At 38.8% G+C, this 24,618-nt stretch overlaps 3 protein-coding genes across 4 annotated transcripts; 2 read left to right on the top strand and 1 right to left on the bottom strand.

Annotated features, from left to right (window-relative positions):
- Positions 1-215: 215 nt before the first annotated feature.
- On the top strand, positions 216-1,140 carry LOC136557747 (protein phosphatase 2C-like domain-containing protein 1). Its single transcript, XM_066552266.1, is given in 5 exon segments — positions 216-258; positions 342-809; positions 812-854; positions 856-914; positions 917-1,140. Coding segments are annotated over 5 exon segments (837 nt in total).
- A 1,731-nt stretch (positions 1,141-2,871) lies between these two features.
- Positions 2,872-21,963, bottom strand: RAB5A (RAB5A, member RAS oncogene family). 2 transcript variants are annotated; one of them, XM_066555205.1, is made up of 6 exons: positions 21,724-21,963; positions 15,826-16,078; positions 12,341-12,492; positions 11,141-11,263; positions 9,213-9,306; positions 2,872-7,375 (listed from the first exon to the last, which is right to left on the bottom strand). In XM_066555205.1, exons 2-6 carry the CDS (start codon positions 15,986-15,988, stop codon positions 7,260-7,262), a joined length of 648 nt encoding a protein of 215 aa, XP_066411302.1. In that variant the 5' UTR covers positions 15,989-16,078; positions 21,724-21,963; the 3' UTR covers positions 2,872-7,259. The 2 variants fall into 2 exon arrangements, with proteins under 2 accessions (XP_066411302.1, XP_066411308.1); XM_066555211.1 differs by lacking the exon at positions 21,724-21,963 and adding an exon at positions 21,274-21,380.
- On the top strand, positions 3,004-5,724 carry PP2D1 (protein phosphatase 2C like domain containing 1). Its single transcript, XM_066551023.1, is given in 6 exon segments — positions 3,004-3,021; positions 4,585-4,615; positions 4,618-5,131; positions 5,133-5,425; positions 5,428-5,541; positions 5,544-5,724. Coding segments are annotated over 6 exon segments (1,128 nt in total). The 3' UTR covers positions 5,702-5,724.
- Positions 21,964-24,618: the final 2,655 nt, after the last annotated feature.

Here is a 24,618-nt window from a genome sequence, read left to right as displayed (position 1 = left end):
AATATTTAGAAAGCAGCATCAGTTTGCCCATGCCAGGTAGAGACATGCCAATGTGCAGGTAGTAAATTCAGACAGGTCCCTCTGTGCCACCAGGGTTCTGTCAGGAAACACCTTACTCAGAGGCACTACAGCTCTGATCCTTGGCTTTGCAGCACCAGGTGCCAGGCCTGGAACAGCACTGGGGGGAGCAGAGTGAGGCGAGAGAGACCGAGCTGATGGGGGACACTGGAGCAAGGAGCTGCAGTGGAAGAACTGGAGGTACAGGGGGCAGGGGGAAGCCACAAGCTCTGGCTGGAGGACAGGTAGAGAAGCTGGTGCTGACTAGAGTCAGGTCCTTGCAGTACCGGAATTCTACACTGCTAAATTCTCTGAGACACATAGGCAGAAGGGTCATTACTCACTTGAATTCCTTGTGGATAATCCCACTCCCACACCATTTTGTGATCTTGCCAATATCAACAATCCCGGTACTTCTAAGAAAGTAAATAATTCTTTAATAAAAGCATTACTGATTTGCTAAGATAAAAATTCCACATGGCAGAGAGACATGGAAGACAGGTTTATTGCGCTGGACAACCATGAAAGTAGGTCAGATACATGCTTTCTGCAGATTCTTGATGGCTGTCACAGTGTGACAGCTACAGAAACAATTGTAGCAAAGCTTCCACTTCTATTTCTTAAACAGCTTTCTCACATGGATTCCTCCCACAAAAATAAAAATGACAAAGAGCAAATTCTAGAAATTTTGCCAGACCAATCAAGCAGATTACAGGGAAAAAGAGAAGAACCAGGCAACGAGGAGACCAACAAGACCAGTCTATTATGAAAGCGTATGCTAAGTCCTTTTGGAGAATGCAGATTTTTACAGCTGGGAAGGAATGAGGTTTCCAAAGTTCACTGGAGTGGCTGTTCAGTGGGAAAATAATTCCTAGAGAAGAGATGGATGGCACTGGGGAAGAAGAAAGAAAACATCCTGAAAACAACACACACAGCCCATTAGCGAGGACAGCCAGAGGTGTTGCTGGGCTGCTGCACGTTGCTATTATAGGTAAGTATATTCCACACCAGGATTTTTTTTCCCTTCATCCAATTAAAAACAAAAAAAAAAAAAAAAAAAAGAAAAAAGCAAGCCTAAATTAATCTAGACATTTGTTGGTAGTTGATATCTGGAGATAAAAGGCAGCAATTCCTTTAGCTTGACAATATGAAGGAGACATGATCAATTCCGTCACAACTGACACTGCTATCAGACAATAGTATTCAGCTTCTTAGATAAGTAGCCTGAGCACAATATTTGATTTAAAGCATTTAACTCAATTTACTAATGTAAAAGACAGAGTTAGGAAATATTCCATAATACACAAGTCACCTCTGTAAGAATAGTATGTTTTTGTTTTTCTTTTTAAATCAAGAGGTTTAAAGTGTCATCACTTTAGGACAGGCTTCTGATTTTTGATGATTCCAAGTCCTTCTATCAATGAAACATGCTTAAGATATTCTTTTAATTAATTTGTTTCATTGGACTAAGTGTCACCACATTTTGCTACCAGCAAATTGAAAACATGATTTGAGGGAATAATCTGAATTATTACTTTCTGAAATAGGAATCTGTTGTATTTTACTCTTATGAAAGAACTATTCAGACCTGTTTCCTTATGAAGTAGAACCTTGCTTTTCTTTAGTGCAGAATCAGTTATTTATTACAATCAGAAACTATGATACATTCCTAATGCTTCTTCACCCACCCCTGCTACAGCAGACACTAGAAAAGCTCTTGCAGACTGGCAACTCCAGTCATTGTATCTTCCCACCTGGTGATTTTGGTTACCAGTTAAGCACTCTCCTGTAGGTAAAACAGCTGTGAGATTACAAGCAAGATACTTGCTTTCCCACAAAGGAGCGCACAAGCAGAGTGGGTAAAAAAAAAGCAGAGTGTGTATAAAAACAAGCAGGGGGGTGAAGAGTTCCAAATGGATTTGTGTCTGCAGCTACATTCTCTTCCAGCCTCTGCCTGAAGCACATGCCCAGCACTACATCACTTCTCTATCACTCTCCTTGGCATTAGTAAGGAGTGGGCTGACACTGCAGCTGACATCAGAGGCACTCTTTCTTCTGTGATGTGTGCATTCACACAACTTGTAAGACCTCTTCATATTTCTCCATATGAAATTTGACCAAAGTTAATGAAGAGGGTCAAATATCAGTAGAAAAAGGGAGAACCATTTGAGAGACTTCATTGTGGTCAAGACAAAAAAAAAAAAAAAAAAAAAATCATGTTCTACATTTGAAAGAAACAATTCCAGATATTGAAAAAACACTTTCCCTTAAGAACAACTTGCCCTCATCTGCCAGCCTGAGAAACACTGCAAACCAACTTTTTCATGCACTGACACTGCTCTAGGTAACTGTGGTGTATCCCATAATCTCCATTCTTCAATGCTTGCTGCTACTACAGCTGTACTTTACCTCAAATAAGCTTTCTGCAGCTATGTGACCTTGACTGGTACAGGTATCAAAACAGGTAGTTCAGCACTAGCCCACCTGTTCTTTCAGGAAATGCAGTCACACCTTTACTGGAATACAGCATTAACTCACAAAAAGGCTGCAGTGCTTTCAGAGGCATTTGTTTCCACCTTATTGGAAACATATTTTATTTCAAAGAGATTGATGAAGGCAAGAACTGAGGCCGGGTGAATTCTTTACCAAATTGCTTCTGGGTCTTGTTACCTGCCTCACCCATTCCTTACAGAGAGGGTTTCATGCTGGTTGCAATTAAGGATAACATAAATTCAAGCTCTGCTAACAAGTTAAGGTTTGAAGTTCATCAGAGGTACTTTAAATCTTTTATGATTAAAGTCCACATTTCTGAACCACTGCTAAATACACATTTATTTAATCTAATACAATTAATTTTCCACCGAATGTACCACATCAAAGGAAAGCATTCACGCAACATCAACTTCCATTTTTCCCCAAGGAGTGCATTCTTACAGAAGTACAGACATGTTTCTTCAGCTCCAGGTAAGCAACTTAAGAGGATGGTCAGATACAAGGAGCAGGAGCTGGTGACATGGGCCATCTTCTTCATTTAGTCCCATATTGATAGGTCAGATAAGTTTTATTGACTCTTTTGCCCTGTCTCTGGTTTGCAGACAAGAGAGACTTGCATCCAAAAGAGACTTTAATCTTAAAGATTTTACTCTTTCTTGCAGTCAGATTGTTCCACATGGGTTATATTATGGCCTTGGGCAGGCATACAGTTGGTGGTCTTGCTCCAAGGGTTTAAAGGATATTTTACACATTCTTCTAGAAAATGGAAGATGGAAATCAGAGGAAGGAGGGGGAAACAAGCACAAGGAAACATACAGAGCACAATTTAAGGCATCTAAAATTTATAATTAATTAAAAAGGTGCATCCTTCAGTTTGGTATTTTGAATCACTTTCTGATTTAAGGCAGAAGAAATCTGCCTTCACAGACTAGACTCAGCTGTCTCCTACACTTGATGATGCCAATACTGCCCAAGAAACACAATTACTGTGTACACAATGCCTACTCATACACCCTTTTCAGAGATCTGTGCCCCAGTCTAGCCAGATGTTATTAAAAATACAATATAAATGAACACACTGCAGCCAGCTTCATGCCTAGAAAGTCACCACATCCCAAGGAAGTTCCTTCTGCCTGGCATTGCTTTTGCCCTTATGACAACACATCGGAGGGGACTGAACACCTCCCCTGACACAAGAAATGGTCCCAGGGCAGGCACAGAGGATCTCAAACAACACAGCACTTTGATTCAGAGCTCTTTCCTTAATGCTCTGCACTCAAATCTGACATGACCAGCCTCCTGCAGTGCTGCAATTACTAACACTTTTAATTCTCAGATTTCAGAAATGTTGAGGGACAGGGAAAATACCTCTTCCTACTAAAGCCAAGAAATTAGTCCTCAACTTCCCATAACGACTAAGAATTCTTGCTCCCTTGGGTGCCTCAACCAAGGGATTTAAGGCATCCTGTAAGTAAACAGTAAATCCTACATCATGTCCAAATTATTTTCAAGTACTAGAATTTGTAGGCTGCCAGAAACAGTTTGAGCTGAAACTTCTTGCTCAGTTCATTCAGACACTTGAAAGCACATGTTCTCATAGGAGAAGTATTTGAGAAAAATAGAGAAGTTGCACCTTGACAAGAGTGCATATTTTTCATATTAGACTGCACTTTAAGCTGAATGAAATGTCACCTAAGACTCCTCTCAAGAGTTTTTTTGCAGTCAAGTGATTAAGATTCCAGAACAGTCTTCTAAGAATAGAAGGGGAAAAACCACAGAAAACTTTGCTGTAAAATCAGAAACAGATTCAATGATGGACATATTGTTGCCTGTGAAGTAGATTATTAACTGTGATCTTAGGTTTTTTCCCAGTCCTTAACAAAATGCTGATACTGTAACAGCAGTATCTTTAAAAAAAAACAGTATGCTGTAAATACTATTTAAACTTCAGATGATGTACGTGCAGTCTTACATAAAAACGGAGTCATGTCTCCTAAGAGCACAGCACTTCTAATGTGAGAGAAAACACTTCAGAATGGTGGAAACATCAGCACTAATAAACCAGATTTGTAGAGGGATACCTGAGAACTACAAGGGCTCTTGGACATCACAGAGCTCCAGTAAAAAGAACATCTGTTATATCTGTACTTTATATTGCATCTGTCCCTATAAATGTTACTTGACAGTTTCTTATTTTGACTTCTAACGGGCTTCGAGGGGTTATGGATTACCTGAAGTACTTGCACCAACTCTTAACATTCACTCATTATTTGAGAATGCATGAATGCTGTTCAACAAAACAGGACATTGTGTGTCAGTATCTAGTATCCCTTACTGGAGACAACTTAACTGACTCAAGCACTATTAATCATCTGCAAGATAGAATACAGCTATTTTATTCCAAACAAAGTATTTTTCAGAGTGACTCAAAAGGCAACCTGAAACAAAATCAGTGAAAATGTTCTGGGAAGAATTATAGGCATAGTAAAAATGGAATTCTTAATAAGAAAACCAATGACCACAAAAATCAACCTAATCCAGAACTGTCTCTTTTTAGTACCAATGAAGTAAATTCAAAGAACAGAGATACACTGCTCCAATTCTAACACACAAGGTGACTCTGAAGAACTCAGTTTGACAACAGAAAATTTTATCCAAGTTTTCATCCACAGTGAGACTTCAGAGCAAGAAGAAACCAACACTTTCTGTGCAACAGGTCCAAGTCACAGCTATAAGCAGCTGTGAAATAATGTGCTGGCATCAAGGTCTAAAGCAATGACAATGCCCTCAAAACAGACAAAACCATGCCATCTAATTCTGACTCAAATACACAGCTGGCAGAAAAAAATGGACTCCAATTCATTTTGTGACAAACTGCAGGTGATGTTGGTCAAGAACTGCTAAAGACTGTATCACCACTGGGTTCTAAACCACCACCACAGTTTGAAAAAGACACAAAAATGTACCCAATCAATTGCAAATCACAAGCTGCAGAGGAGACACAGTCAGCTCAGAGACACTGCAATGCAACAAGTCACCTTGTGAACAACTGGCAAAGACTGCATTAGCTGCAGGTTCAAGAGACAATATTACTATTTTGATCATACTTCTAAATGGATGTGATAAGATATCCAATTACCTCAACATTTAAAGATTTATCACAGGATAACTGGAGTGCCACAATATATATATAGGACAAGCTTATATTTAGCTGTGCCATGAATTTATTGTAAGCATCTTAAATGCCGACCCATACAGTGAATCAGACATCTTGTCTGGAACTGTACAAATGCAGTAAAACCTCCTGAAACTCCCAATAAGAACCAGTAATCAAAATTTTTTTAAACCACTTTATTCAAACCTGAGCACCTCAATATAAAACTAAACACTGGTGAACTGTCATTTTTCTTGCTAAACCCAGATTACTGCAAATTTAAAATCTGCACAAGTAAGTTTCTATCAGTTCAACATTTAAATAGACTAATTCATCTCTTCTGACACACTTTGTAGATTTCATATAATGAAAATAACTAAAAGAATTAGTGCAATATACTGGACTGATCAAAATAAAATGTACTTTGGAAAACAAAGTTGCAAAGTTCATTACTGACAGACAGCAGTACTTATGTTACAGATACAGGAGCATCATTTATTACTGTTCTAGCCATAAAGGAAGAACTCAGAACCCCCTTTGATTAGAGAGGAAAAAAGTTAGCTTTAAGTAACTGTACATTCTGTATACCTTTAAGCAACTCTTAAATATTACAGAAAGTATTAAACAAATGTAGACTACAATGCAGAGTACCTATTTACAGTACATTAATATCCAAATTTAAAATCAAGTTGGATGTACATAATCGTTAGTGCACTATTTTTTTTCCTTAGGGGAAAAACAAACTGTAATGGCCAGCAATGATCAGAAACAAGAAAGAAGTCACAGACACCGAGTTTGTTGTGGTTTTACTTGAAGAGCTCTTACAGTTTGTAGAGGACAAAAAAACCCCATATCCTAAGTTGTAGAGTTGAATTTACTGGTCTGTACCCTCTGAACAGATTAGAAATGAAGTTAGACTTGATTCATCACTAATTCATTAAGATAACTAACTGGGTTGATATAATTTACATACAGTGTACCAACTAAAACTCCACTTTCTGGCAAGCATAGAATTCTTAAAATTGTTAATGCAAGTATTATCTGTAATAAAATTATTAACCTATGGAATGTGTAACTAAACAGTGGATACCTGCAGAAACAACTGGTTGCATCAATACTGCAAATAAGTTTAAGTAATTTTTAGACCCTGTTTCTAAGGAGGTTTTAAAGCACAATTGAGAATTATGAAAAGACCCAATTCTATTTATTATAACAGTGATCAGTATTGAGGCTACAGGAACTGGCCAATTAGGTCCACAGAAAGTAGTTCTTCTACACCTCTAATAATAACAACTGATTTTTAAAACCTTTCAACTGAAGGAAGTTTATTCTGCCTCCATCTCTCCTCTACTGCTGAAACATTACAGCCAGTGGTGGATACATGCATGTTAAAATTTTAGGTGAAAAGAAAACTCTGTATCATGAACTTGACTATTATTGTAAGTCTCTTCGCTGTTTGGAAGCTGTACTGGACCAGGTTAAGCACTCCAATTCCATGGTTATTAACAGTTAGGAAGCAGAAGAATATTCAGAACAGTTTAAAGCAATTGATCTTTTAGTTACTACAACATTGACTCTTGGGTGGTTGTGTGGGTTCAGTAAGGTCTACTCCTCTTCCTCTGGCAGAGCTGGCTCCTGCATTCTGTGGTTCATTCTTGGGCAATTTTTTTGCTGTAAGGTGAACAGGAAGTAAGAGTTAAACCTGAGATTTTACTAAGATTAAATCACTTGAGTAAACAGAACAACACATAATAGGCATATCAGTGTACTCATTGGATAATCTGATTTGATTCGGTGCACTGGTAATAAAAGAAGTGAAGACACTTCTTAATGATTAGCTACTTTATGATTTCCAGGAGTAAAATGGCATTGGTAACCTGAGCAGTAAAATTCATCTGCACAGGTGTGCTATGCCAGTAAATGACAGCTCTTGTGGGAATCCACCCACACAGAACAGGCTTTAAGATCAGGATGTTAGTGCAAAAAGATACAGAAACATTGAAAAGGCAGAAAACACAGACAGAAATGGGTCAAATAGTTCCCAGATATGCAACCAGAATAAGTGTTTGCAGACAACATATAAAATGGCCCTCAACACCAGATCAAGCCACTCCTGGTTTTTTTTAAAGCTGTTTCTTCAGTTCTTATCAGTCAATTGACTGGTAATTTCTTTGTTGCCCTTGTAGCTCCAAGGTTCCTCCTCAGTCTTAACACAAAAAATAAGGGTGAAAGCTGTCACCCTTCTGAGCAGTAGCTTCTCCTGGATTTCTCTCCATCAGAAAATTGCTAAGTTCTACACAAAAGGACTTCCATGGGCCTATCTTACCAGGGCCCAACAACCACCCTTGCTCTATAGTTTGGATGAATGGTTTCACTCCAAAGTAATTACTTCGGTCAGTTTTTAAAAGAACTTTTTCTAAAATGAATGAAACCCAGCCAAGAAACTGCAGAGCAGACATCAACATGCTGTGGTACCAGATAACCTCAGGGTGCTGGGCAAAAGGGTGGGCCACAGGGATCCTCTGATATCCCCTCCAAGCTGGGCTGTTCTACAGTTCTGTGGTAAAATCCAAGAATCCACACAGTACTAAGCTGCTGAGCCACTACAAAGGGTCAATGCACCAATAGAAAAAAGTCTTCAGAGCAATGTTTTGGATTCTAGAACTGTATCTAGAACTGAATTAGCATTGGGAATTTTTAACTGGGAGTTCTGAATGAGTGCTGCAGCAGTCAATTTAGAAGCAGCTGCAGCTTGCATCCAACAATTTACAATATTAATTTACAGTTAATATGAAGCAAGTACTTCTTATAAAGTGTTGCTGATAATTTAATTTGCATCTGCTGGAAGTTTGAAAAACACCAAAAACTACTACTGCTCTCCTGGTTTGGAAAGCCGAAGATTAAGACCTCTTTAAAAACATTTAATTTTAACATCAATGATGTTTTTTCACAAAAAGCAGGTTAGTGAGGTGCAACAGACAAAACAGATTGAGTGAGGTTATTTGATGCTATACATTACTACTACCCACTAGCAAAGCATCTACTATAATTAAGATAACTACTAAATAGATTAGTGGCCAGCCTAAAAATGAATTCTTTTTCTTCCGCTTTCAGAAGTCTATCAACAATTAAATACAATTTTGGGTATCAAAGGAACACAAAAGTTCTTGGTTTATACTTACTACTACAAGCTAGCATCTTTACAGAAATCCCTAAGATTATGTTAAGTTCAGAATATATGAGTAGATCTACTTTTCACATGCAACATCCTTTACTTATAACTTGGACACTGAATTTAAGCACACATTGCCATCTTTGGCACAGCTTTTGGATTTCAGATAGATGCTTAAATAAAATTAAACAAATGAAAGGGAGAAGGGAGTAAGAATACTTCAATACCAAAAATAATTTACATGAAAAACAGAGATCTTAGGTTAGGAAGATTGCCATGGTCTGAATCTCATGAAAACCATTCCCTTTAAAGTTCTCATTTTGTTCACAAACTCACCAATTGCCATGAATATTTCATTTACGTTCATAGATGTTTTGGCAGATGTCTCCATGAACAATAGGCTGTTGTCATCTGCATAAGCCTGTGCTTCCTGAAAGTTAAAATAAGAATAATTTCTTTTTTTTTTCTTATGAAGTAAATTCATACAATCATTACACACTGTACTTTAAATTGCTACAAAAAAAACAATCTCTACAGCATTTTGAAAGAAAGACAGTTTGTGGAAACACTCATCTGACAAATTTATACACCAGCTATGGAGAAGTTACAATTTCACCAATCAGTTAAACAATTTAAGTGGAATCTTAAAGATCCCTACTAATCTTAAAAATATCCAGGTGGAAAAATTTCAGACAAAACTAAATAATAAATTAAAATATTTATGAAAGAGATAACCCCAATGCAGAACATTAGCTCTGATAGTAAGAACAAATAAGCTTCAAAAGTGCCATCAAATGTCAGCGAGTCCATTATTACCCTGGAAAAAGGCAGTCTGTGAACGATCTTGAATCTTTCAACCACTGAGGCAGATGGATCAGAACAGTTTTATTATCCTGATATAAATTCGCAATTACCGCGAATAAGCAGTAATCAGTAATTTGCCATGTTACCTCCCTTTTCAGTATGAATTTTAATCTGATACACTGCTCTTAAGAACCATACTATTTCTGCCACTTCTTATTAGTCAATTCAGCTGAGAATCTGCAGCTTCTTATGATTATGTAACTGCCTTTGCATTCAATAAGAAATCCATGAAAAAGCTGAACTACAGAACACCTTTGATGATCATAAGAATAATTGACGACTCTCTATAATTAAGTGACACCTGATAGAATTACATAGATCTTATCTGAAACAACACATTAACAAATACTTAGAAATCTAATATTTGATTTGCAATGAGAAAGGCCTGTCAAGCCCACAAGGAGCCCACAAATCCACAGTAGCAAACCTCCCCTACATCTGAAAAACATTAAGACTGTAATTGTTCAAAAAATAGCACAGGTAGGTCTACTTTGTTAGTTAAATGTGATTACATTATTGACTGCAGTCATGTATGAAATTTTTGTTAAATACCACCATTTTTCATAAAACACCAAAGCCGCCTGTCAACTGTCACAGAAGTATAAAATTAAAAAACTGGCAGAAAAATACCTAAATCACTACTAACCTTTCAATTCAACTCTATAGTTACAAAAGGATTCATTACTGTATGCAGCTGTATCTCAAACAGTGACCCCAAACACAGATTAAAAACCATAAATTACTGACTAATAAATACTATCTTAATTCAAATTCAGCCAATCATGAATGGACCAAAACTACCTGCAGGTAGTTTAATTCAGTTTAAAAGCTATTTTCTGATGACTTGATTAAACTTTCTAGAAGATAAAATACACACCAGTGAGAGCACAGCTGTAATCACTAAACCAAAAGAAATACCATGAAAAGCTCAATTAAAATTTCAACACTGCTTCAACAGTACCTAAGCAAGTTAGGCACATCAATCAGCTTTGTATCATATGATAATCAAAATTCTCTGGCTGACAAGCCAGACAGAACAGTTTGCACTGAGTTACTGCTATCTCATACACTGAAACTCTAGTTACTGGTAATTTTGGGTAGAAGACAGAAAGAGGTCACATCAAAGAACAGATACTCAATTAGCCTTAAAGATACGCAAATAAATTAATTATTCCTCAAAGTCAAATTAATTATTCCAAAAAGCCTATTCCTCCACATTACTTGTACAGAAATAGGTTTTTCAGTAGCATGTATAATTTAATTAGTCTCAGTTGACATTTATATTTAACAGCGTGACCTCCATAATAACTAGATAGGCTATGCATATAAGCTCCCTGTAGGTTTATTTACTATCTATTCAAACAAAATGCAATTCTTATGAACAAAAATTATGTACATACCTGGAAATCCACAGCTCTTTTGTTAGCTAGATCAGCTTTGTTTCCTGCTAAAGCTATTACAATGTTAGGACTTGCTTGTCGCTGAAGTTCTTTGACCCAATTTTTCGCTCTGGCAAAGGACTCCTGTTAATGATTATAAATGATGCAACTGAGTTTTATCATCCTTTTGTACTCACCTATTATCCCCATCTCTGTTACCTACACTTCAAGCACAAAATGCCAGTGTAAGGCTGCTACCTTAGTCCAAACGCACACTCCAAATTGCCAACTGAGCTTTTAAAATTAAACATTCCTACCTTAGTTCTCAACTGTGCTTAGCTGGGATAATGCTGAAGTAAATAGGTAGGAAGATCTTTGTGTAGACAGAGTAAAGAAAGAAGTGGTTGAGAGAGAAAACAGGAATTTCAGTTTCTCTGGAAGATTCAAGTGTATGAACAGCTACATTGAGAAGGCCTCAAAATTACTTTTTAATTACTGAGGACTGTTCATTATGGTACATGATTTCTGTGTTTTTTTTGAGAGATTTGGGTTTGAAGTCTAATTTTATCAGAAACTACTGAAGCTTAACTCATCCAAGTTCAAATAAAAAGAAATCTAATAACCTTCAGTTTTAGTCTCAATAGCTTGTGCTGCCTTTCCAATCCTTAATCAAAATTTGCAAAAATACAATATTAAAATAATGGCTGCACTCTCAGAAATAAAGGTGCCACCAGTAATGTGATGAGAGTAAAAGCTCAAACTCCATGAACTGATTTAAGGGTGGGTTAGAAACATTTTTACAAGAGGATTTCTCCTCTTCTTTTCCCTCTTTATAATAGAAAAACCACCCCAAAACAACCAACCAACCAAACCAAAACACAACAACAACAAAAAAAAACCACCCCAAAACCAAAAAAAAACAACAAACAAAACCCCAACTCTAGAAATAGTCTTTTAGCCAGAAAAGTTTAGACACAAATTAATTGACATTACACAGTGCAGTATGAAATGAGCAATCTAGTCCAGCAGAAGGCATCCCTGCCCATGGCAGGAGTGTTGGACTAGATAACCTTTAAAGGCTTCTTCCCATCCAAACCATTCTATAATTCTACAAAATGATGAACTGATTTACACAAGTCAGTGAGGAAAAAAATACGTAAAGATCAGTGCAAGACTGGTAACGCCCAAATCCCCCTTATGCATCCCCAGTCCAGCACTTACCTCGTTTGTAATGTCGTATACCACTATAGCTGCTTGTGCTCCTCTGTAGTACATGGGTGCTAAACTGTGGTACCGCTCTTGCCCGGCTGTATCCCAAATTTCAAATTTTACTGTTGTATCATCCAGACATACAGTCTGGGTTAGAAAAGCAGCTACAAAAAAGACAGAGGTGCTGAAAACAGAAGTTTGCTTGTATCTCTATATTCATATATAGTTATGCTCACAGAGATGCAAAACATTTATAGCCTACTATTAACATACAACAGGTTTGATGCAATCATTATTTCCTATCTATTCAAACAAAATGCTGACAGCCTGACTCTGATCATCAAAGAGGAGTTATTTAAACAACTGGACTTTCCTCAAGTTAGACATAAGAAAGCAAAAATTGGAAAGAATTCCCTTTTTCATTATAGTGAATCTGAGTAACCATAAGCCTTCTCTTAAAGCTTCTAGATATGGTCTGTTGAAGCAGGATGGATACTAGAGTACCAATAACAGCATCCCATCATGCTATAATCCAAAAGTTCAGACATTTTCAATTCTACATATTTGTATTACTTGATTTGCATCTTAAAACTTTGATTTTCAGCTCCTAACAACTTTGCCTTAGCTAACAGGTCTGGAATAAAGAGGCACTGCTTGTAACTTCCTATTCTCAAAGCAGCTATATTTTTGACTTTGCAAGTGATCTCAAGAATTAATTTCAGCACAATTTCAACAGCCTGCAGTTTCAGGAAAACTTGCAGCCATTGCTACTATGGCTGAATGCATTACCATAAATAATGGTCTTCCAATTAGAGAAAATACTAACTCATTCCAAGTTTTTAAACAGTTACTACTAGTAAAATTTTTCCATTCAGATTAAGGTACAATCAGAAGTATTGAGGTGAGTGCCCACACAGCATAGAAAACCATATTAAAAACTAAACTAAGGAAAGCCCACTACTTAGCTGAAGCAGGAGCTCTGATCACTAGGCACACAGATGGTCTGTGACCAATTTAAATCAAATGGCTGAAGAGACACTGATCCGTAACACTTGCATACCTGGGATTTCATCCTGTCCTACATACTTCTGAGACATCATAGTGTATGAATCATTCCAAAACTGCTCCAACCTTCAACTCAACTCATTACAGAAACCAAAGTGAAGCCAATCTTGCTCTGTAAAGGACATTGTAACTCGCATACAGAAGTGTCCCTGTCTCAGCTGTAAGCAGCAGCTGCATGGTACTTAGCTGCTGGCTGGGGTTAAACCGTGACCAGAAGCTGACTCCTTAAGTGGTCAGGTGCTCCTGCTTCAGGGGTATTAGCATCCATCACAGATGAGCAGGCAGGCTGGAGAAGGTAAAAGCTTTGATGTTCCAATGTTAAATCAACATAAATCTCTCTAAATGCTACATATCCGAACACTAGAAAAACAGGCTCCACTTGGCAGCTCCCTAAGCAGCCCAGAACCGAAACAGAGTGGAAAAACACCATACACTCTGCACTAAACTAAGGGGCTTTCTCACCAGAACCAGCTCAATATTGTCTTTCTCCAAGGCAGAGACAAGATGTTAAGCAAGCTGATTTTCAAGTTCTCACAGACATTATTCTCTTAACAAGAAATGTACCTACTCTGCATAAATGAAGGTATGTACTAGGAAAGAGAATTAAACAAGAGGTCTATTCTTTGCAATCCTCTTGGTTTTGTCAAAAGTAACATTTCAACCACTTTAAAATGACAGTTAATTTCTGCAAAAAAGATAAATTTCTTCTACCTTCCCAAGGCCACAGTGAATTGACAATTAATCATCTGTTAATTATCTGAAAGTCTGTCATCTTTAACAGCCATACTTTTGTCTTAAGCAACTAACAGGCCTTGCTACACTAGTCTGAAGTGGCAAAACCACACCACCACCATCCAACATGTCTGCCTTTCACTGCACTCCCTTTCAGATGTTTTTATCCAGATTCACAATGCACATAAGCCTCTCTTTGTTAAAAGGCCCTTCTGTATACAAAGAAAATTATGCCTTAGGCAACTACAAGCCACAGAGTTAGACAGCTTTCTCTATAGAAAACTTTTCTGAATCCCAACATTGCTGCATGTAACAGCTCTCAGCTGTATTATATAGCATTTCCTTGTTTCTATTCGATATAGAAGAGGCACAAGTTAATACAGATTACACTAAACTTTATATATATAAACTTGAACTTAGGCTCTTGTTTAACCTTTGTTTAGATTTTGATCAGTGTAACAGGGTTTGGGTTATTCCAAACACTAAAACAAGAAAAAAAAACTAAACAGAGGTTAAATGAATTTTGAGATCATTGAAATGGAACAATGAATTTTACTTAATTTTAACTGTTTTTCTAAACTAAAGACCTTGGTGATATTGGAAAGTTAATTCACAACCCATCTTTGAGAATGTTCTCTGTATTACCACACAGCTGTTTATCAGAGCATGCAGAAACTTTCATACTAACACCTATCCTCAAGCCATGATAAAATGCACAAAGCCAAAAGTATGCATTAGCAAGATTGCTAAAGTAGAAAATATGTGGTTGTCTATTTATGCTGACAGATAGAAAAAATAAACACATGTAACAGCTAGAAATAGGGCAAAAGAAGTATGCAATGAAATTCAGCTTCCATTTATTTTGTAAGCTTTCCAGCGTTTTTACATTTCAACAACTGTTGGTGTGTGAAGACACATACAGACCACTGAAAGGCCTTCACATAAATATTACAATGGAACAGGCTGACTCATGCAAGCTGCAACAGCAGCTACTGGAGAGTATTTATCAATTCACAAAATCCAAACTTTGTAAAGTCTGTATGCTGTTAGGTAGTTTTAGGATACATTTACATCTATCCGAGGAGGAATACAGCTCAAAGCACAAATAACTCCAAAACACAATATAACTTAAGAAATCTGCCAAGGGAAAGAGTGTGATAAAAGCTGTTTAAAGCTAAACAGATTTTTTAAAAATTCTGGTAGCCAGCACCTGTTTTGTTTGAAGTCACAGAATGGAAAAACAGCACAATAAATTCTGTGATTGCTAACACAGAAATATATCCAGAAATGTAGCAAGTTCTCCAAAATCAAAGTCAGAATGCCTAAGTGACAAACCCAAGCTTTATGGAAGATGCAATGCTAAGGTTTTTTTCATAGAAACTAAGCTCATAATTCTTACTAAGCAGTTATTTTATGCATTAAGCATGCAGCACAATTAAAAGAGCCACACACCCACTTACAAACAAAATGTAACATTTAGTCCAGGTTTCAAAACTATGCAGTTCAAGACACCTTTACTACCTCCATTTGAAAAGGATGTTTGTGTTTAACTCAGACAGTTATAGTTCTCAATTACTGACACAGGTTTGATCCTTGCTGTCAATGAGCCACTCTAGAAGTGCCATTACATTAAAGGCTTTCAAGGGCATGGACAATATAAACACATAACATGAAACAAATTAACAGGGTAATTTTCTCACCTCCAATTGTACTTTCTTGAAATTCATGAAACTGTCCTTTTACAAAACGAAGCACCAAACTTGATTTGCCAACTGCAGACTCTCCTAAAAGTACTAGTTTAAATTGGCAAATTTTATTTCCAGCATTTGGCCCGTTGGGCCTTGTCGCTCCTCGATTAGCCATGTCCAAATTAGAAAGCAGTCCTTTGTTTCAACAGCTTTTGAAAGCAAGTTCCACTGAGATCTGAATCCTGGTTCTTCTGCCAGTAACAACCTATTTTGTGAAAAGACAGTGGGTACATTAGATTTACAAACCAAGTAAGACAAGTCTCATTCACTAATGCAATGTATTATGTATAACTTCACCTAGTATTTACCAAATTCAACAGTCCAGACTACAAGTACCATCATTTGTAAGTTGTCAACTATAGCCAGAATTATGATACATGAACCAGTTATCTTCTTCAACACCTAGTCTTCCCATCAAAGCTTCAAATTAGCATATTAAAATCCAATTATGCTGCTTTTTCCAAGACCTCAGTCTCCTGTTATTTCTTAACAAATCAGGACTGATGTATAAGACAACAGGTTTAGACTTTCAAATTGTCAGTAGAATAACAATGACAAGCAAGAATAACTTTTCATAATTATGCTATTGCTAACCAATATTCCAAAGTCAGCACTGCTCAAGGATGCTAAAAAACTGAGCAATTTGGGAAAACCCAACACCACAGCAGCTTCTTTGCAAGTGTAGCTCATCAATTCACTTCTATCCCACCTATCAAACACAATTTCCTTACATAAAAGTACAGATCTTCACACGCAAACCATTAATATCCTCTCTAATTAACAACTGTACTGAGAAGCAAAAGTGAAGCCTTCCATATGAAAACCAATTGACCAGTAAGAATTCCAGGCCACTTTGCACAAACTACCAGACAACTACCATACAATGATAAATTTCTATTTCCAATAGTTATACGTGTCCTAGATCAGTATTAACAACAGAGATTTTGGTAAGAACAAGTAAGAACAGTGTATCGCTTAGTCTGCTTACTCTTCTTTCCAGCTGCTTAAAATAACCCCACCCACAGTACTTATTCATATAGAAAGGGAGGCCTTTAGACTCTGCTGGTACCACTTCTGACCCTAATATTTATGCTTTTACACACTTAACAGTAGATACAAAACAAAAGACCTCTCAAAATTAGCTCATCATTTTGTCCTGCTCCAGCTGATCATTTATTTGAATTAAGCACACTTTGCAGGGATACAGCTTTTCTAACATCTAGGATGCGAGTTAGGTTAGAGTACATGCTCCTAATGCAAAAAAATGGCTTTAACTCATATGTTGCAAAAAAGTAAGCAAACATATTACTTTCAAATTACTTCCTGTTCTTTATTCCTTGTGATAAAGCAACTACATTTTAAACCAAGCAGTATTCTTTAACCACCTTCCTGTTTCAAACACAGATCAGGCACTTGAGCATTCCAGTTTGCTACAGGCCTAGCTCAGATGCTAAGCCTTCCTTCTCCTTCCTAGCTCTCCCCTTCCCTCAACCCAAGTCCTGAAGAACCTTCTTTCCTGGAAAGCATTCCAGCAGTCTAGCAGAACTCTACCCTTCAGTAAGATACTCCCTTTCAAGCTAATATTCAAGGAATAAATGAGAACAAAAAATCTTAGCATTATTTACAGAAAAATGTAACAGCTGAAAAACAGGTAGTTTATTTCCAATTGTAAACAGAATACAGGTTTTAAAAAATATTTTCAGCATCTTAGACACACTTTTATTTGCTCATGGTTCCTCCTTTTCTCATCTCTCTCAAAATAATTTCCTTTCTTTGAGGTAGAATATAACGATTTTGCATTCTGTCCTGAGTTTGCGTTCCATTTCACTATTACATCACACTAAAAATACATATTTTAAACATTTCAGTTGTGCAACATAATCTATCAAGCATTACCTTTTAGCTGTATATTCTTAGAAACATGTGAAAGTATTCCACAGTGAAAGAATGAAGCAAAAAAGCCCCTGCAAATCCTACCATCGTTCCTATTAACGACCACATTAATTCTATACTACAAATCTTATTCATTAAACTAATTTTGGTGAAGTATTTCAGAATACGGGAATAGATCCAGTTATTTTAAAAATATCAGACCTTTCATCCTTACACCATAAAACGATTTTGCACTACTAGTGCGTTGGCTCTCAGGCAAGACTCTTCCCCCCTCCATGATGTGGAAATATGCTTCAGAAGTTGTGGAGTGATTTGGATAAAAATGGATCAGTGACAACAGTTAATCTCTCCCTAACTGTACTACAATAGAGAATGCAGCAAGGCATAACCAAAATATAGGTGGTTCAGAATACTGTTAGACATTTGTTTATCTTTTCCTTTGGAAAAATAATGAAGACAATTAAGTTATTTTTGTTTTAAAATGGAAAAAAACCCATCTGTTTGCTGTAGCATTCCAGTGTGTTTGGACAACCATGAAATAATTTAAAACCCTTTAATCTTAATATGTCCCATGTTTTTCCAGACTGCAGCATTCATAAAAACATAAGGACAACATCCAATGACTGTATGACTTGGTACTCCTGGGAGCAAGTGACTTCCAGATGACACACAACACACAGTGAGGAAATCAAGTCACTGCACAGGTTACTCCCTACGACTGATTTTTTTGCTTGCTGTTTCCCATACTGAGAGCAAAATGAGGTATGAGAAAAGAACATTTAGCTTGCATAATATTTATCAATTTCACCTGAGCATTTATGGCTGGTAGTTATTTCAGATTTTTATCACTCATGAAACAGTAATTACTACCCCTGGCAAAACTACTTCAAAACTACAAAGCTGACACGGGTTGTCAAGAAAAATATCTAGTTTGATTTTTATTGATGCCCAAGCTACAGAAGCCATAGTTATCAGAGACCCTCAAAGTTTACATTCTTACAGCATCCCTCCCCTGAAATCATTCTAGCCAGTCAGATATCATGTACAAAGATAACCAGCTCTCAAGCTGATAGCAGACCACAGGACCTGACAGGAAGGCCATCTAAGAAACATACTGCAAACCTCATTCATTCAACAGTCACATCAATACATCTAATAAATTAATAATGAATCCTACTAGTCATACCACCCACTTTTCAACAGCTCAGGATAAAAGAATGCAAGACTGAAAACCTGATAGAGCACATCCAGATGATTGTGACATATTAAAAAAGTCACTAACACCTTCTATCAGCATATATGGAAATCATAATCTTTTGAAGTTTCAGATGATGCCAAAACTCTGTAGCTGAAGTTCACAACATGGCAGCAAACTTACACAAAAACAAGAGAAGTACCTGCTTGATGTGAAGAGAAGCAGTACTGCAGTTTGACACAGCCACTGCAGAATGGTTTTGGCCTGGTATTTTCACATCTGTGAGCTGAGCACACAGTGCCTCACAAAGGTTCAGAAGTAGATTTCAATGCTGCAGTCCCCCATGCACACTCCAAGTCTCAGGTCACATTAATTCTACTATTTCTTAATTCATCAGTAAAATACAACCCAGGAGGAATAGTACACTCAGTACCCTACACATACACTGCAAACTCAGCTCTGGTGAAAATTTCCTGAGGAAAAAATCCACTGATATGGCTCCTTTTCTCCTCCCCTTCCGATTTTGTATGCAATGTAATCAATATGTTTGGAATATGTAAAGAAAGAAAAGCTGGGTAAGACATTTTCATTCAGCTACACGAAGGCAAGTACACAACTGCTTGACTTGAAACAAGCTCTTAAACCAATACATATATGGGAGTTACAGAAGTGACCTACTAATAAAATCTGCTAAAGAAAATACTATAGAAATTTTGTGATGGACGACTTCACATGGATGGAAATGAGGGAGATTTGCTTACTTTTATCAAGTTTAACATAAAAACTCCACTTTGCAGTCTTGGGCAGTACAAATACATAGGTCACTGCTAATTAGGAACTTTCACTCTTCTCCTGAATATTCCCCCCATGACAGAGCAGATCCATGTCCATGCTGAAGTGCCAGAACACAAAGCCTGGAGTATATTATTAGCCAAGTACTCCTGGAAATCCCACCAACTAATTTACTGGATGCTGAGTATTCTCACTCCAGAAGAGAAATTTGTATGCTGTTGGACAGTCTTGAGTTTTATTTATGAAAGGGTCCTAAGTATAACAGATCAAACACAAATCTTATTATGCTTGAGTCTGTGTACAAAATACCAATAGCCCCAGCCAATACCTACAAACTCTCAATTTAATGGCATAATTCAGACATGTAAGCATAAGCACTGGTCTATTTTCAACTACAATACAGCTAATACAGAAGTATCAAAGTAACACTGGTGACAAAAGCCAGCCTACTGAAGAGATTAAGACAGTGAGCACTGTTCCTACAATTAATGTGATTAAGTGTATTATCAAATAGAAAGGCCACACAAAAAAATTCACGATAAATTTAAAACTGGAACATTCCACCACTTTTATATCTCACAGCAAACAACACTGTTTCTTACTAAAACTTTTGTACGCTGCATTAACGGACACAAAGCATACAATGCTGAGGCTACAACTATTATCTACTTTAAATTTTTTCATATTGGACTTTTTGGAACGTTTTAAAAGGCAGTAACTACAAAGGCTTATATATCAGCCACTCCTACTAACTGAAGTTTCCTTCTAGGTTCAGCAGAATTAGTGTGGCACCTTACTGCAGTGTTCAAGACAGTGACAGAGATAACCAGCAAAATGATCATCATATGTAAGCCATATTGAAACATAATGGGACTATAAGTTAAACAAGTGAATCAACACAGTTGCTGCAAAAAAATCATAGCCCTACAATTAAAGGTAATAGCCATCTCATAAGCTCATCTGAATGATGAATGGTACCAATTACTTTCAGATAAACTGGTTTATCATACAGGAAATGTAAGTGACGACTACAATACCATTGTCTCTAGCCACCATCTACCTTTTCCTGACATTTCCCATTATGGAAGAACAATACCTACATGCAATCTGTAGGTAAGCATGACTGTAACTCTGAAGAGACACTACAAAACTGGAAAAAAAAAAAATCCATTATTTTTACTTTGCCTGAACGTTACATGAAAGAAACCGATTAATTTCTGCTGCTTAAACAGATGTTTAGCCTCTCATTGCCACCTCCAAGCTCTGAAAGAGATGTAAGGTAGGAAAAAATACTAAAAATGCCGAGAGAACAGCCTTTCATGGCCCTGTTTGGAACATTTTGATAGATCTTACGCAATTCAGCTCTCCTCTAAAGCATAAAAAGCTTAGGTTTGTTCCTCCACCCTACCCCAGCTTTGTGTCTAGTTCCAATTCTGTGCGATGCAGAAGATATCCAGCATACTAGGCCTGTCGCGATCCCCCCGATGGCGACGCATTGTCGGGAGCAATTTACTTCCCACCTAGTTCACGGTCCTTCTTCCAGACGCAAGCGAAAGGGAAAGCGAGGGACCCGTCACCCAGCCTCCCCTTCCATATCTCACAAGCACCTCGAGGGGCACAGCCCTCCCGGCCGGCCCCAGGCAGCGATACCGCTCTGCAGGAGCGCCCGCACGCAGGGGAGGATCCCCGCTCTCCCGGGCCCAGCCCCTCCAACCCCCGCCGCCACCTCCCCTCCCCCGCGGCTCCCTTCCAGGCACAGGAATAAGGGGAAGTGGGAAAACCGGGGGCGCCATTTTGAGCCGGGAAGGGAGAGAGCAGCGTCCCCTCCCCGCACGCCGGGCTGCCCACCTCGCCGCCCGTACCGCGGCACGACGCTCCCGCGGCGCCGGGGGAACGGCCGCCGCCAGGAGCCCGGACAAGGCGCGTCCCGCCGCCGCCGGGACCCCCCCGCGCCGCCACCGCCTCCTCACCTGGCCGGGGTGGGGGAGCCGGGGCGGCGCCGCAGCGATGTCCGTCCGTCGGTCGGGGCTGGCGGGCTCGCCGGGGCAGGGTGGGCGGAGGAGGGGTAAGAGGGGAGGCGGCTCCTCGGTGGGGGCGAGGGGCGGGGGCGCAGCCGTGCCTCACCCAGCCCCGCCGCCGACTTCCGCCGCCGCCTCTGCCCCGACCAAAACACACTCACACACACACACAACACGCACTTCCGCCGCCGCCACGTCACTCCCGCACGCGCCGTGCCCTTCCGGTTCGCCCGCGCCAGTCGTCACGTGGCTCCCTTTCTTTCCCACCTTTTCCCCTCCTTCTTTTGTTCCTGCTCCCTCCCCTCCCTCCCGGCCGCTCCCACCGCGGCCGAGCCACTCTCGGGTGTAGGGTGTTCCCTGTCTCCCGCTTCTTCCCTGCGCCCGGGGGAAGAGTCCCTGCGAGCGACCCGCGCGTCTTCCATCTTCCATTTACGGTGGGGATGGTGAGGCACTGGAATGGGTTGCTCAGAGAAATTCCGGATGCCCCATCCCTGACAGTGTTCAAGGCCAGGCTGGGTGGGGCTCCGAGCAACCTGCTGTAGTAGGAGGTGTCCCTGCTCAAGGCAGGGGAGTTGGGAGTGGATGATCTTTAAGGTCCCTCCCACCCTAAACTATTCCGTGATTCTCTGCTAATCCTCTAGGGACTGCATTGCAGCCTGAGGAGGCCTCTGAGGAGCCAGGGGTGGGAGCTGGGCATTGCACACGCAGACAAGTCAGGGTTTAATCCTTTAAAAGAACCAGTTTCAAAGGTATTAGTCAAATGAGTTGAAAGGAGGAACTACATGGGAAAACCTGAATTGCCATCGGGAATTTGCCTTTTTTGAACAGCCACTGATAAAGCCCAGAACAAGTCTCGCTTGCTTCATAGCACAAAGCATGACCTTGCGAGAGAGCAGGATAAAGGCCAGTTGGCCACAGGCTGTAAGTGGGTTGCAGCGGAAACAGAACAATCATGATAAGTGTTTCTTCAGTATAGCGCCTTTAACAAGGTCTAAGAGTTGGCATTTGAAAGAAAGAAACAAGTAAACTGGTAAGACATTTAGTAAGTGTATCAATAATGGTATTTAGTAATTGGTACAATTTAATGAAGATTGTTTGGATACTCCATCACAGGAAATAATCAAGTTGATGTAGTTGCATTCTCAGAATACATTTTTTATTTCAACCACATATATTTAAATGAAGCAAAAATCAAGTTATATAAAGCCTGTGGTCAGTGTTATGCTACTTTCCCCTTCCTTAGTATGGTATATCAATATTTGTACATAATGAAGTGAATGGAGTGAAAAAATATTGGTTTATTAATCTTCATCAGTTCTTCTTTTCCATGCACTTTTCCATTGGTACTAGTTTGCTCTCAGAGGAACAATTTCCCCTTTCTTCTTTATTAAGTTGAAGTTAATCACTTACATAAGTGCTTTGTGAAAGGCCGATATGTAACTTCAAAAAAAGGAAAATAGTCTTTGCATTCACCAGTGATGTAGAATGCCACACTAGCTCCAGAGAAACATGTTTGTGTAAGTAAAGTATACAAACTTCTTTGAGCTGTGAGTTTTCCAATTGTAAGAGTTGTCCTTTAAATCATGTAATCCTGCCCTAATACACTGCTTATTTGCCATAACCCTCTGACTGGTCTCAATACGTTCAACTGGATTGCAGGATTTGCTGAGCAAACAGCAGATTCCTGATAACCAAATGTGTTTTACTACACACCTGACAGGCATGCATTGGAGCACCAGACAATAACCAGTCAACCTGGCTGCTGCTCGCTCACTCACTCACTCACTCACTCACCTCCCTGCAGCAAGACAGAGAACATAACAGAAAGAACAAAAGTAGGAGAAGTTGTGGGTTAAGATAAAGACAGTGTAATAGATGAAGGAAAGTGGAAGCAAAAAGGCAATACAGAGGAAATCATTAGCTACCTCCCATAAACAGGCTGGTATCAGCCAGTCTCCAAGCAGCAGCCAACTTGCAAGACATCTCCTTTGTCTACCTCCATTTTCTATTGCTGAGCATAACGCTGTGTGAGATGGAATATCCCTTTGAACAGTTTGGGTCAGCTGTCCTGGCTGTATTCCACTCCCATCTTTCTGGACCATCAGCAGCATTTCTCCCTAGGTGGGGCTGATGACAAAGTGGGGAAAAAAAGAAAGTCCTCACCCTGTGCAAGCACTGTTCAGCAGTGGCTGAAGTATTGCTGTGTTATCAACAGTAGTTTAATCACAAATCCATAACACAGCACCATTCAGGCTGCTATGAAGAAAATTAACTCCACCTCAGTAAGACACAGTACACAGATGAAAAGTTTTTGTGGAAAAATATTACACCAAATCTTTAGAATTTACACACTTTAGAATTACTTGAACTAAATTCAATTTAGAAATTTAACACGTCATACATGACATTTCATGTTTCACTTAATCTTATCTAATAAAGAACCATACTATTCCATATGTAAGGATCATTATCTATGCTTCTGATATAAATAAATACTTCATAAAATGGAAATAATCTTTCAGATTATCAGATGTACCTGAAGTTCAAGGCTAAATGGAATTTTTGGTGCAGGAATTCTATTCACATTGTAAAGTTGGTGTTAGGAAGCCTGTTTTACATGCAGGAGGTTCCTGCTGGCTAACTTAACTCTCTGAGTGCAAGGCAGAGCTGCAGCACATCTCTCTTGCTTTGTGAAATGCCCAAATTGTTCACAGCTGGTCAACGCTGACAAAGTGGGACAGCAAACACCGAGGGTTCACTGTGAATGTGTGAAATAGAGGCACAAGAGAATGTGGCAGTAATCAAATGACCAAGTTCTTGTATTTACTGGTTTTCTGTATTTCAGGC

Source organism: Molothrus aeneus, chromosome 1 (assembly GCF_037042795.1).
Source record: "Molothrus aeneus isolate 106 chromosome 1, BPBGC_Maene_1.0, whole genome shotgun sequence".
Taxonomy (NCBI): Eukaryota; Metazoa; Chordata; class Aves; order Passeriformes; family Icteridae; genus Molothrus; species Molothrus aeneus.
The sequence above is the reverse complement of the archived record's forward strand: the minus strand, read 5'-3'. Positions and strand labels throughout refer to the sequence as shown.

Excerpts from the sequence above, each read along its gene's own strand:
- RAB5A (XM_066555205.1), bottom strand. The coding sequence starts at position 15,988 with ATGGCTAATCGAGGAGCGACAAGGCCCAACGGGCCAAATGCTGGAAAT. Across the intron at positions 12,493-15,825 it reads TCAAGAAAGTACAATTGGAG|CTGCTTTTCTAACCCAGACT; the intron begins GTGAGAAAATTA and ends TCTTTTTTGTAG. Across the intron at positions 11,264-12,340 it reads TATACGACATTACAAACGAG|GAGTCCTTTGCCAGAGCGAA; the intron begins GTAAGTGCTGGA and ends AATCATTAACAG.